Consider the following 15,014-nt stretch of genomic DNA (forward strand, 5'->3'; position numbering starts at 1 on the left):
TTTGAGCGATTTGAGACAACGCTACCGCGTCAAAATTGACGTACTACACAATTAAATGTACTAAGGTGTGTGTACTTTGTGTCAGTGGATGAAAAGAAGTACACGATTTGAGACACAGCTTGAGAGTACTCGCTAAGAATGGTGAATAAAAAAATAAATAAAACAAAAGAGCCTAAACACTGTTGGTGAGCTTTAATTCAAGCCACCTCAGGTCCATCCAGTGCTGCTGGCAACACGCACACTCATCACGCTGTGAGTAAATGGACTGACGGAGGTAAATGTATTGGAGTGGAGGAGATTTGTCACGGGGATGATTTGTTATGGCGTGAAAACGGTCCGTGAAAACTACAGGTCGTCTTGATCGTGTTGTTCTTGGTGCACGTAGTGACAGAAGTAACTCGAGGGACATTCCCGTAAAAACACAGATAATTTATCCGTTCATTGAAACAGAAAGTAACGAAGAACGGCTTGAACTGTTTGTTCTTTACTGACCAGAGAACACAGATTTATGTATTTATTTTATTTATCGTGAAATTCCTCATTGTGACACTTTTAAACACAGCATGAAGCTCCCACCGTTTATTGCTGCATATTATATCCAAGATTGTTGTCTTTACATTGTAGATACTTTTGAAATCTTTGTTGATATTCTTACCCAGAGAAAGATTCACGTTTTGTTTCTTTGTTTTTTTTTTTCCCCATTCAACTCATAAAGAAGTTGAAGGATTAAAAAACGCAAGAAAGTGTTAGTGGACGTTAAGACAGCTGATTGTACTTGTGAATTTAATTTTGTGGACAATAGTACAGTTAATTATCTTCTGTCTAGCGCACATTTGATATCTGGCTAACTTTTATTGACTTTAGCATTTACTCACTAACTTCAGCGTTGTGTACTTTGTCAAATAATATCACAAAATACACGTTTTTATCTTCGAGAAGACAAAACACAAAACTTTATCAGAAATAAAATGAGAATTAAGCGGCAGCAGAGATTCATGTCCATAAAGGTTAAACGCTTACTGTATTTAATTTCACTGAAAAGAAACACATTGAACAGAACAGGAAAGAAAATAACAAGTTGAAAAGTACATACAATATCAGCTGTTAGTAAAATCAAACTTCATAAAAACAATGAAAATCCAGCTATTAAATAATTACTGATACGCCTTTATCGGCATTCTGCCTGTCCAGTTCTCTGAGGTTTAACTCAACCAATAAAATTATTTTGCCTGAATAAATGTTAACACCAATATGCAAAGATCCAAACCTGACATATTAGGATAAACATAAGGTTTCCTATTTTGTTTTCAGTTGACTTAATTTTAAAGTCATAATAGTCTTTTTTTAATCAGTTACTGAATTATTCACTCAATTTTATTTGAATAAAATCAAACGATTGTCTGTTTCCTAAAATGTCAGGTCTGGGCTTCCGTACGAAGCTGCTGGCTGAAACCAGAACATCAGGCTCTCGTCACTGTCAACACTTTTAAGTGCTGATAAATCAACAAAATGTTGCTTTAAGTACTTTAAACACTTTTATGTCAACTAAACAGTTCTTAAAGATCTTGAAGCAACAGTAGGCTCAACTGAATGAGTCTTTGAGTACTTTAACATCCAAAGTATTTAAAACACTAATAAATCTAGCTGGACATTTTGTCTTTGTCGGACTCAATACTTTAAATACTAACACGTCAACCAAACGTAGATTTTAAAGACATTCAGCTGAACTCGATCTGTATTATTTAGCTGTGACTCTTGTTTTATAAAAAATAATCCAAACAACCACAGTCAATATTAATATGATTTACTGCACGTTATCGTCTAGTCTGACATTTTTATTCAGGGCTGCTTCACTCTCTACTGTTTTTTGTTTTTTTAAGTCAGCGCTAAAACGTCTTGACCTTAACCACCACATTATGTCCAATACTGCATGTTTCTTATGTGTGTCAGTGCTGACAGGGCACATCCAGGCTTTGTCCACACTTCCAGCAGAAATAGTGACTGTGATGCCATGTCCGTCCGTCTTTCGCCGTTAGAAAGGACTGGCAGAAGATCAGCTAAGAAAGGAGGAACAGGACCGGGGGTGGGGGGGGAGGTCAGAGAAGTATTAATCAATAAATGAAACATGTTTTTCAAAAGATAATATTTGAAGGGCTCAGATGTTGAAGCAATTTATGGATTAGCATTAAAGTAGGTGGAACCATCTCTACCTTTATGCGGTTGCTGTCTTTGTGCCTATTTTCATCTTATTTTAGAAATGTTATTTTAATGTGTATTCATTTCTCATGTAAACACCCCTGGTCCACGGTCAATGGCTTAATAATATTAAATTAATAAAAGCAAAAATAAGAATTTATTTGTATGCATGAGAATATGGAACACTGAATGGAATTTTTTTTGGGAAAAGTAAATTAAAAACATCGTATTATTTACGTATGCATTGAATAAATGGAAAAGTAAAAGAACAAAGAGGAGTGAAAGAAAAGTTTTAAATGCCTTTAAATGACGTTTGATGAACACGTGGTGAACGGGAATTAAATCACAAAATGACAAAAACACTTTTAAACTTCGAATTTTACATAGTTGTAGCCTATAAGTTGGAAATACTTTTTAGACTCATATTTATGAGATATATATATCTTAGTTTTGAATAATGCACAACTTGTTTCAATTGTAGCTGCCAGTGTCGAGTGTTTTACAACATCACCATGGTAACAACTGACCGCTAGCACACTGACGCTTACCTTGTTAGTTGAGCTTGTAAGGGTGTCATTGGCGTTAACGACTATTTGTCATAAACCAAAGTTTGTGCCAATTAAAATTTGACGTGATGAGTTACAACAATTAATGTGATGCCAAAATATATTTTGTTGCCAATTGGCCGTTGTGTGAAACGACACGCTTTAAGTTAGTGCCGTTTTTTTTTATTATATATAATATGGTATTGTTATTAATGGTATTTGATGGTTTGACGTTATTATTTAGTATTGTGTCGTGACGCCTCACCTCGTCACAGCCGGAGCAGCGCGGCCGCGCCGTCTGACAGTAGTGCCGTCCGCAGAACAGCTTCCGATCGGACCAGAAGTAGACCAGGTCCACCAAACCACGGCCACACTCTGAACACACGAAGCACGTGGGATGCCACAGGGCGTCACGGTAACCTGCGCGCTCGGCGTAGACGGCCGGACTCTCCTTGACGACCTCACCTTGGCAACCAGTACAGCGCTAAGAGACAGAAAGCGATGGGTCATGTGCAAAAATTACTGAAACAGATTTGGTGTTTCCAGATCCAGAAGAAACTATAGTGACACATTTCACATAAAATCACATTTAAGGCATCAATTTTATAGTTAAAAAAAACAAAAAGAAACGACACGTGTAAATGCTTTTTGTTGTTACCAGGAAGAAGGAAACAAAGGTCTTTCGGGAAAAATTTCGAAATGTTCTTTTCCATGTTTCATTGACAGCATTTGGCAGGCTGCCATAGTGACCCGTATGCCAGAGGGAAGTCGACGGTAAACAAAACAAAAAAACTTGCTCTGTTGCAACATGTCATGGGCTGATAAGTATTTTGTTGGAGGTGTTGATGAGTAAAGTCAGCAGTCCTTCATAAGGAGACGTTAGCAGGAAAGATAATGTTCACTGTGACAACATTTGTTCTGCATGTTAAAAAAAAAAAAGTTTTCTACGTAGGCATAGAACTATTTTGATTGTAAGAAATGAACACAAAACTAGTGTTTGCATCATAAAAACCAAAATCACAATTTTTTTTTTCTGCAAAGAGAACACAGGACATGTGATTTCCAGAGCAGATATGAAGCTGTCACAAAAAAACAACAAAAAAAAAACAACAAAAAAAAAAATGCTCTTTAATTTTTTACTTGGAGTTTAAGGCCTTTTTTGGGGGTAAAATCCTGCATTGAAGAAAAACTTTTCACTGTTGGAGCCAGTGGATTTCTAACTTGATATATAATAATAACCTGCAGAACCGGAGCAGAATAACAGGACTGGATGTTTCCCATCTGTTTGATTTGTGATTATGCAACACTGTTATTTGTGTTTTGTAATTTCAGGGACACGCCATAAGATAAGGAAGCAAGAGAGTGCCACAATAAGTGCAGTCACATTTTTGCCAAGATAACCGCGATTTCAACTTTACAGGGTCGTTCCCTTTATCTTACTTACGTATTCGGTCCTTCCGCTGTCGTCGGTTCCGTTCGTTGAACCGGTAGCGGAGGCGGCGCTCTGATCCTTGGCCTCCTTCGCTGTCCTCTGAATGGCCGCTTCCCTCAGAGCTCCACCCTCGCCGGGTAAGGCCACCTCGCCGACGCCCAGCACCTCCTGCTTGTACCGCTTCACAAACAGCAGCATGGAGGAAATCTGCACGAAACAAAACAAAACAAAAAAAACAGGAGAACTCTTCAGATTCAGGTGGTTTAAAATGATACCGGTCAGCAAACGTGCAATAACCCAATGTTGGCACGCTCTCGTGTTTTTTTTTACCTCCTCGTCACCGGCCAGGCTCTGACACTTCATGGGGTCCTGATCGTAGGCGGGGAGCTGGCTGAGGAGCTGCCGGCGTCGCTCCAACGCGCCGTGGGTTCCCGAGACCGGACGGTGGCTCTCCGGGAGGAGCTCCATGTACTGCATGGCCTGAGGGGGTCAGGAGGAGGAGGTATGTATCACAGAGAAATATCACCAACACTGCACTCTTCAAATTGACTCGTACAGTTTCCTGCTAAAAGCTGTTTTGTTTTGAACCGAATAGGATATTTGCAATTCCTGTGATTTATGATTTTGTATTATTGACATTAAACACAAGATGCACGTTCCAGCTGACACTCAATTAAATGCAACGTACACAAAAAGAAAATGGAAAACCAGAAAGAAATCTTCATTATTAGCATTATGACAGTCTTCATCCTATCACTTTACAAGTCTATTCAATACTGTAATCCATTGCAACTCTGAAAGCTGTTATAAGAAATCCTATCAAATGAGTTCATATCCACAAACATACCTCTGAGATTCACCAGTTACAACTGACTTCAGTGTTGAGGTATTTATTTCTTTAGTTGTCAGTGATGTGCGAGCAGCCAGTTGACATTTATAATTGGAGCGTCTCCAGGGTAAAACTCTGATTGATGACGGGTGTCTTCTTTCTCTCTGTGTCTGTGTTTATCATTTGTCTGAAAATCCACGATACATTTTTGACTCCAGTTTCCAACCGCCGAAACCCGAGCTGGTCAGACGCATATTTTTAAATCGTCCTCGCGCTGCGCAGGTGTTGTCAGGTGACACGTGTGCGCGTGTGTGTGCGTGTGTGTGTGTGTGTGTGTGTGTGTGTGTTATCAGGTTACGGCAGCACAGTGAGACGGAGACTAACAGTCCGGAGCGGCGCTAGAAAAACCTCAGCGAACAAGACGTCGAAGGTTGTTTTTTTTTCTTTTGGAGGAACATCTGTGAAAACAGCCCATCTGGATCTGTTTCTGCGTGTTCAGCCACAGTAATGTCTGTCATCATTGTAATTGCAGGTTGTGAAGCCTGAAACATACTTGAGCCTGTTTTTTTGTTTTTTTTTAATGGAAACCGCACAGTTTCGACTGCTCGACGCAGAGAGAGGGCTGCACGAACTGAAAGCTCAACTGAATAAAAGCGGGCGAGTCCTCGTCGGTGATCCTCACCAGCTTCTGGTTGAGGCCGGCCGGCGCCCAGTCGTACGTCGTGGTGTTGAAGGTCGGGTCTTTGCGCGACACCACCGGATTTGTCACGATCATGCGGTTTCTCTTGTACGTGCGGAGGCCCCCACCTCCTTTGACCTTCGCCGTCAGGTGGGCGCAGGGCGAGTCGGCGAGCAGGCGTCCCATCCGCTGGTCGTCTTCCAGGTCGCTGGCGGCGGCGTGATCGACCGCGCCGCGGCCGCACGCTGAGCAGGATTTACTGGAAACAGGAGAGGCCGAGAGGGACGAGGGAAGAGTAACTGCTTTTTTTTTCTTCTCATCTAAATCGAGTGTGTAAAAAACTGACCTTGAAAACCTCCGGGTGTCAATCACCTCACATTTTCTATCAGAAATTGATCCCTCTAAGCCTGAAACACCTCATCCTTCCTTTGCAAACACACCATGAGGCTTTTATACCTCTATCTTATTTATTTTTAGAAGAAAAGCAAAATATGGAATTTGTCTTAGCTGACACTGCAGCTCGTGGTCCATGAATCTCCTTTTCAGAGGTCGACACTGTTGAACAAAGTTGACTTTGCAAAACGCACTCCCCGCAAGGAAATGCTCGAATTGTACGTATATCCATATAAATCAAATAAACTTTTAATTCCCACCAGGTGAAGTTGCTCAATTTATTAACATGGACTTGATCCCTCGCTGGCTTCCCGTCTGCAGGTGGGCCTTGCTCACAGATTATTACTCCTTTTATTGGACTTCTTATTGTTTGTTTTTTGAGACAGAAGGGAGAAAAAAAAAAAAAAAAATGAAATGTACCTCCAAGAATGTGGCTGAAATCCAGAGCAGCTCTCCTTACATGCGAGGCTCATCGCTGCGCCTCCTCCTCCTTCTGCACTCGGCTTCACGGACATCTGAGAGGAGACACGAGATACCATAATACAGCATCATAACACATAATGATGGACGCACTTCTGTTGAATAATATATTAACTGACTTGCCTTTTCACCGCTTCATTAACCATTTTATTGACTGAAATGAGGACAGAAGGGCGAAAACTAGAAGTTTAGAGAAGCATTTATGTTTGATTTGCCCGTATAGCCATAGCTGGGTGGTAAGTTAGCGGCTAACCAGTTCACTAACTAGCCCTACAAGTTTCCTGTGCCACCATGAACTATGAAATGTCTTCTAAAGATACACACATATTAATGAAGCCACTTTCAGGCTTGACCAGACTATAGAGGCAGTTTAAACACACCATGAGGCTTAAAATATGATCTTTTAGAGCAGTAAAAAAGAAGAATAAAGGATAAAGTGAAAGCCTGAAAATGTCCATAACTTCCATCCAACTTCCTCCCCTAATGAGGACTGTGACATGTGGCTGGAAGTACCAGAAAAAAAAAAGCTAATTGTCGAACTTCGAGTTCACCAAAACAATTTCACCTGAACCTCAAAGAGAGGAGTCACAACTGAACAGCCGTTTGCTGAAAATAGAAACGGTACTTTTATGGAAGAAAAACAAAGAACTTGAGATACTCGTATCATCATATGAGTGAAGGGAGAACATGTGAGGCAGAAAAAGCCCGAAGTGACGACGAAGACGTGAGGAAGAGTTGGATCTAAAAGAAAAGTTGTTATTGTGAACATTTCTTTGTGGGTGTGGGAGGAACAGAAGGGAATGAACACACGCGCGCGCGCGCGCACACACACACACACACACACACACACACACACACACACACACACACACACACACACACACACACACACACACACACACACAGGATGGATGATCTCATCGGCCCGCCCAGTGACATCATCATCATTGTCCAAACAAAAAAACTGATCCTCCTCTGTACTTCGTTCTGTTTACTCTGCATTACATTTATTTATCTTTGGGACTTAAGTTATTAGATATTTTTTTGTTGAAAAAGTCTTAACTCAAAGTCCACTTATTAGCTTTTTTTCTGCAGCTGTAATGTGATCACAGCTGGACAAACTCAAATCACAGATGAATACAATGAGATTTGGTAGAAAGCTCCGGGAGGGGGAGGCGGGTCTAAATATTATTGTGAAAATGACTTTGTTAAAAGTTATGTTTAATTTGGCGATTTCTTTGCATATAAGACAGTGTGTGTTTGTGTGTGTACTTGTAAACCTATGTTTGTAAGAACCAATTTGAGCTTTGGACCTTAATAATGAGGACATTCTGGGAACGTGAGGACATTTTGTCTAACCGTGACTCTCTAACAACACCTCGAAAGGTCCGTTTGTGGGCTCAGACTTGGTTTTTAGGGTTCAGGTGACTGAATCAGGTTTCAGGGTAATGTTGTTTTTTTTTCAGGTAGCCAAGCAAAATGGAGTCAGTTGAGGATGAGGTGTCGGCACACTCGGATGTGTGTCCCAGTTATGGTCGCCAGGTTTTGGGCCAGTTTGGGCCTAGAATAAGCACATTTTTACCGCATTTGGACCGACGATGCAACACCTGTGGTGAACTGAATTTTGAGCGGGACAAAGACCTGGTTCAGTTTCGTTTTTTTATAATGTATCTCTCCTGGACTGCACAGATTTGTTCCATTATGGAGCCAACCCATTTTGGCGACTGCATCTGTGCTGTTAAGCTGTGACTTTTGGTTGGCTAATGCTTTATGTCAACAAGTGTCCTGACAACTATAGAAATACCAACATGTGAGAAACGACAGGCTCTTTTTAAAAGCCTCTGGCGGGGAAACCTGACTCCACCTGTCCGTCTGTCAACAGGTATTAACAAGCCTCCTCTGGGACGCGTTCAAGGACGTAACGCACCGGACGTAGAGAGGCACGTGTTCTTATAAAACCGCACAAAACTAAACAGCCTCCTGTTTTCTTATATCAGGTTTTCCACCACATGTTGAGCCTGGCTGCAGAGATTTGCTCCCGTTCAGTGGAGTACAACACCGATGTTGATGATGAGGTCTCAACGTTAAAGTGTTGAGGTCCGAGCTCAAGTTATTCTGCATTAAATTAGGAAAACCCATTTCTTTATCGACCAGTCCAGAGGAAGCCAATCTTGAAGTAGGAAAAAGAATAAAAAATAGCTGATTTGAAGCTGAAATAACACTCGAGTCTAAAATATCATTGGATGCTGCAACGTTAGAAGAAAAAAAAGTCTGACATTTTTAGGAAACACACACACATTCATTTTTTTCCAGCTAAATAAAATACATGAGAAGATCAATACCGCTCTTAGACATGAGAGTAAGTATCAAACTTCTCACATAAACCTAAACAAGAAAGAAATGTATGTACATTTTCCAAAATGTCCAACTGTTCCTTTAAGTCCAAATAAGGAAAAACAAAACCCAGAAGTACAACCGAACTCCACTAATTCTTCTGTAAACAAACACACTCCAGCTCGTGTTGCGATGTGATGATGTCACCAAGGGGGGTTAAATTCTCGGCCTGCCACATCGGACATTATCGGAGGAGAGGCGAGCCTCATTACAATGACAGAAGACAGATGAGTGTGTTCGGAGGTGTGACGAGAGACGGCTGCGTTGAAAAGGTCAAAACGACGATGACAGCCGCAGTAGAAACAGCTGAAGAAGAACTTCATTACGTCCCTCAGGAATACGCTGACTGACAGGAGTGCGTGTTTATTACAGAGCCGAGCGGACACCGACAGGAGAGAAAAAAAAAAAAACACCTTCCCGAGGTTCAGTTTAAACCCGAACCAGCTGTAAAGGAGCATTTCACTTGAACTCTGACTGTAGATATGACAGAGTCCACTTCCAGTGAAATCCAATCCGTTAGCAGTTTGTTTAGTGGTGTTGTGAGTCACAGTGAGAGCAGACGTTACTCAAATGTTCTTTTTGTTTTGGGTATTCATGAACAAGTAAAAATCAGTTTTTATGGTTGCAAAAGTTTTTCTGGGGGCCTTTTTCTGCCTTTAACATCAAGGCAGATCTTAAAAAGCTTTTACAGTAATTTTTTTTTTGTTGTAAAAATGCTTTTCTTCTGGTTTCTAACAGCTTTCAGACCAAATTAGATGGAAGACCTTCAATGTCACTCGAAAAAATGCCCATAATTTGATAAAATTGCATTTTTATCTATTTATTTGCCTGGAATAATTTACAAGATAAAACTTCATCTGTAAACAATTATGTGTTTCATGAGGAATTTTGTGTTTCCGTGTCTCGCTCAGTTTTGTTGTGCTAAAAGCAACTGATGTAAATAAATGCACGACGGACAACTGATTGTTTGGTGTGTACAATGTCTGAAAAACCAAAGAAGTATCATAAAAAAAACAATTAAAATATCACATTTTGAAGCTGCTACCTATAAATTTGGAGCATTTATACTTTAAAAAAAAAAAAAAAAGACCAATAAATTACCAGATATTTGCCAATGTTACGTCACAAAGAAATTAATCAACTAACTATTTCTTCTTTCGAGTACTGGTTGGTTTCTCAGGAAGTATTAACACTGCTGTAAAACTGAATATAAAAAATATTGAACAGTTGCATTGCTACATATGATTACATGTATTTGACTATTTTTTCAAATTAAAAACCCAGAGTAATCCTGATATTTTGATGCTCTATGTCAGGTCCCCTAATCTGCAGCCAATTTTTGTCCTCTACTGTTTTTTGTTTTGTTTTTTTTTGCAGTAAGGAAACAGCCACAAATACTGAACAGTTTCAAAATAAGAGCTTTTTCGCAAATGATGCAGGGAAGAAAACTCTCTTTTTCATAGGAAAAACTGTGTCGGCTCTATATTTAGAAAATCAGATAAGGCGAGTATGTTGTATGTGGATCAGACTCTGCTGAGTAATTCTAAACACGCCGGCTATGTGAAAAGATAACTGCAGGAAATATGGTGAGATAAGAGGCGGGAGGTCACAGAGGGGCGACTTGACCCGCCGTGAGCCAAGAACTTTTTGACACATGGCATCCTGCATATTTCCTGTTATTTACACACACAAAAAAAAAAAAAAAAAGAAGAAAGAAATCATACAAAACGCCACAAATGAGCCGCCATTTCCGGTAGTGTCACTATTCACCATTTAAAAGTGTAAAACAAACGGGATTGCCAGGAAGAGAAAGCCGGATAAGAGACTGGAGATTGTAGTGAATTTTAGTCGTTTGCTACAGAATCTATATTAAAAAAAAAAAAAAAAAAAAAAAAAAAGTGTCCTTATGATTAAAACTCTCAACGTTGGTGAGGTTTTTTAAAACTGTATTTTCAACTTAAAAGCTGGAATGATGAGTTAATGGGTCAATTGGGGAAAATAATACCAAGTATGAACTAAATAGAGTTTGGGGGGAGGGAAAGGTCAAAGGTCAAGGTCACTGCGACCCCCAATTTGACACAGTCACATGAACATGATAAATCAGGAACGCCTGCATGGAATCTCTTCAAATTGCGGCACGATCGTTCACTCGGCCTCAAGGATGAACCGATTCGAGTTTGGTGGTCGAAGGTCAAAGTTCAAAGTCACCGTGACCTCCCGTCCCTTTTTCATTTTCTGACATTTTGGCGTCAAAGCAATTAACCTGCGGCTGCTGTTGTTTCGGGCCCATTTCTGCCTGATTTTGCGTTCCTCTTATTTCAAGCTTATAGCTGCTCAACTCAAGTAGATGCGTAGTCTGGGTTTTAGATTTTTTTTTTTGGGGGGGGGGGGGATTTTTCAGTGGTGCCTCACCCATTGTGTGTGTGTGTGTGTGTGTGTGTGTGTGTGTGTGTGTGTGTGTGTGTGTGTGTGTGTCCATGTTGGGAGTTATTTCCATCCTGGTGATGCCATTTTTTCCATCGCCAGGGCCCTAAAGACAGGGATCAACCTCCCTCCCCCCCCCGACAGGTGACAAATGATTCTTTCAGGTTATCAGCCATCAGACTGATGTGACCTCTGGACAGACAACCAAAGACTGAAATGCAGGTGGGGTGGGGTGGGGGTAGGGGTGGGGGGGGACAAAGTGCTGGCAGGACAGACCCGGCAGGGAGGATCAGACCCTCGAGGTCGTGGATTACCTTCACTGACCAAATTAGAAATTGACTGCATGCAAACGAGCCAGAGTGATTTGTCCAAACGGATTTTAACATATCTTTAACTGCAGAACGTTTGCAGATTAAAAACAATCTGAACCAACAGTTTGCAACTGAAAGATGATAAAAAATGTAACTCATCACTTCCTGTTTTATTCACTGGGGGGGGGGGGGGGGGTGTCTATTTTCGAGAGAACCAACGTGTTTAATAAAAATTCAACTGGTTTTTTTTTTTCACTTTAACTGCAGCAATACATCATTTTTTTCTTCTTGGACAATTTTCCTTCGACAAATGAACTCTAATGAGTAAAGTCTCATCAGTTCCAGGTAATGAATTCGACTTCTCCGACAAAGTTCATACATTTATTTGACCATATCTAAAAAGTGTCATCAACTCTTCAGCCGTGACGTGGGAATAAATATGGCAGCTAAAACGCGAGGGACGTTTTGTGAATGTCATAAATCAGCTTCGGGTTATAGTGACTTTTGTAAGAGGTCAATTTTATTTATTTTTTTACCATTATGTACAAAGTTCTTCTAAATTCGAGAAAAACTGATAAGACAGAAATATCAAATGACATCCGACGCAGAACTCATAATCCGGCGTTGTCTCTTGCATCGCAGCCAGTACATGCACGCCTCATTTCCTGTAAATCCCTTGTGCATGGGTGCGCAATTAAAATCCCATGCAGACTTCCAAACCATTAATCAGAGAAGCGAACTGCGTCAAATTGCCCTCTTTAGGGAACAAGTTTCAAACTGAATTAAAAGTTAATTTCTGGAAATTAACCTGGTTATAAACCTCGGAATTTTTAGCAATTAAGATAAGTCTGGCGTTGAACTTATTATTGCCTCGGTTGGGAAAACAACCAACCAATCAGGTGTTAGTGGGCGGGTGTTACTAATGGAGAAGTCCTTGCTGCTAATTGCTTCCCGGTGGCCACTTGCGGTACTGCAACGCAATAAAAATAAAATAATAAAAACCCGTGATAGGAAACCTCAACACAAATAAGGTGAAATATAATTTTACTTTGCTTTTGATTTTAATCATGAGGTTTTAATATGTATTAACACTTTGTGAATGATGTCATCCCAATGATGTCGTCCCAATTGGGCCAAGCGGGAAAATGTTGAAAAGTGAAAAAGTAAAGTAAATCTGAAAGCTGGAAGACATTATTGAATTCACTTCTTGTAATACAACCATGTTTAGAAACTGCATCAGAAATTGTGATGTTTTTTTTTTTTAACCCACCTTTAACGACTCTTAAAACAACACACTAATTTAACTGCTTCTAGTCGGAGGTCACTTGACTAAATATGGCAAAATTAAGTAAAGACGACATTTAAAGAATCGAAATATTGATGCACATGAATAAAACGGCAAATAAAATCACCTCAGTAAAGTGTCCTTTACATCAGACTAAAAAAAAAAAAAAGAAAAAACAAGAAGTGACCCTCTGACCCTTGACCTCCACATCTGGAAGAGTCTCTGAACAGGAATCTTGTGAGGCAGATGTTTGTTACCTTCTCCATGGCTGAACTCACGTCCATGTCGGGCGGCTCCAACTCCTCCGATGCTGCTGCTGCTGCTGCTCGCCTCTCCGCCTCTGCTCTTCCAGAACAATGAGACTTTAAATTCCTCTCCTGTCGACCACACTTCCTCCCCCTCTCCCCCTCTCTCCCCCCCGTCTCTCTCTCCACCCACTCTCCACCGCAATTTACCAGTCTAGACTTTCCCTCCAGTCTTTCTCTCTCACTTACTTACTCGCAGCGACTTCCAAACTCACCTCTCTCTCCTTCAGCTGATGACTCCCCCCTTCCTTCCTCCCTTCCCTTCCCTTCCTCCTCCCTTCCTCCTCCCCTCCCCAACGCTTCCCCCTCTTTCCTCCGTCTGGTTGCCAGCTCTCCTTCTGCAACATAAGCGGAGCAGGTTTTTCTTCACCTCCCGATTTTGCCCCCGAAAAGCAAGCAGATCCGTTTCTCCTCCTCCCCCTCCCTCCCCCCTCGACACTCTTCACACTGAGTTCACCTCCTACTGCAGGTAAATGGTTACAGCTGAAAACCACGTGTCAGCAGACCGGCAGTATAATCTGGGGGTGATTTACGCACGCGCGTACCAGCAGCTGTGCTGCTCCTCACTGACAGCTCAATCTGAACTGTTTGTGTGTTGTTGTTGTTGTTGTTTTTAAATAATCTGAGACAAAGACTTTCGAGAGCACTGAGGGATTCCCTGCTCGCACTTCGCCAGCCAATCAGAGTGAGACTGACAAAACTCCTCGGGCCAATAGGAGCATCGGAGAACTCTTCCTCCTCCTCTTCCTCCTCCTCCTCCTCATTCTGCAGCGTTTCAGTGAGTTTCTCAGAAGAATGTAAACCAAAAAAAAAAGAAGCCTTGTGAGGCGAGACGAGGCCTAATGGTGCCCAACACAGACCGGGACTTTCAGGCTCTCACAGCTTTTATAACACTTCAAGATCACTTTATACTACGCCCAAAGCGTGTAATACACCCGTCAGTCCACTAGGGGGACAGCGTGTCAGCGTCACGCTCGGCAAGAAAAGTACACGCGACTGTGCCGGGGTCAAAGAAAGTCATTTCACGAAGTTAAAAAAAAAAAAAAAAATGTTTTTAAGTCCGAGGAAGGAGATCGTGGGTTTATTCGGATGGATCAAACTCAAATGTCAAATGTTGGATTACAGCGAGGAATACGTTGACCTGATGAAAGACTTCCAAAGTTCCACTTCCTTTCGGAGAAAGCTCGTCTAAATCGTCCCTCCTCGAGACTACATTTGATCTCCAAGTCCTACATTTTGAATGAAACCAAAAAAATAAATAAAAACAAAATACACTGTGCTGTTTCTGTCTTGCATTTGGTACATGGAGGGGATTTAATAAGTGTCAGGAGGCCACTTTAGGCCCAAAAGATGCCTTCAGGGTCATTCTCATCAAGTGAGACTTTCCCTGTTAGAAACGCTGGTTTCTGGCGCCCTCTTCTGGATCCTATTTAATAACCCCCCCCCTCCCCCCACCCACCCCACGATGAACTCCTATCATAGATGTCTGCAAACAGAAGTATCTCCAATCGAGCTTTTCTATTATTACGTCCACATTTATTACTGATGACGGTTTATCGGAAATCTAATTGCGTGGATATTTAACGCACCTACAGTCGCCTATAGATAGAAAACTATACTCAGCTTTGCACACGGTTTTGAGGTAACATGTCGTTTATCTTGGAAATTGTACCAAAACAGGAATTAAAATATCTTTTCTTGCAGGTCTCCATTTTTTGTGAATGGAAATGCATATGTATCG

At 41.1% G+C, this 15,014-nt stretch overlaps 1 protein-coding gene across 1 annotated transcript; it reads right to left on the bottom strand.

Moving 5' to 3' along the window:
• Positions 1 to 534: 534 nt before the first annotated feature.
• Positions 535 to 13,352, bottom strand: lmcd1 (LIM and cysteine-rich domains 1). The gene is made up of 7 exons (XM_069150744.1): positions 13,226 to 13,352; positions 6,495 to 6,589; positions 5,685 to 5,940; positions 4,504 to 4,653; positions 4,186 to 4,380; positions 3,007 to 3,225; positions 535 to 2,057 (listed from the first exon to the last, which is right to left on the bottom strand). Exons 1-7 carry the CDS (start codon positions 13,250 to 13,252, stop codon positions 1,947 to 1,949), a joined length of 1,053 nt encoding a protein of 350 aa, XP_069006845.1. The 5' UTR covers positions 13,253 to 13,352; the 3' UTR covers positions 535 to 1,946.
• Positions 13,353 to 15,014: the final 1,662 nt, after the last annotated feature.

The sequence above is a fragment of the Embiotoca jacksoni genome, unplaced genomic scaffold, assembly GCF_022577435.1.
Source record: "Embiotoca jacksoni isolate LCO1_2020_lvr unplaced genomic scaffold, fEmbJac1.0.p SCAF_1, whole genome shotgun sequence".
NCBI classification, from domain to species: Eukaryota; Metazoa; Chordata; class Actinopteri; family Embiotocidae; genus Embiotoca; species Embiotoca jacksoni.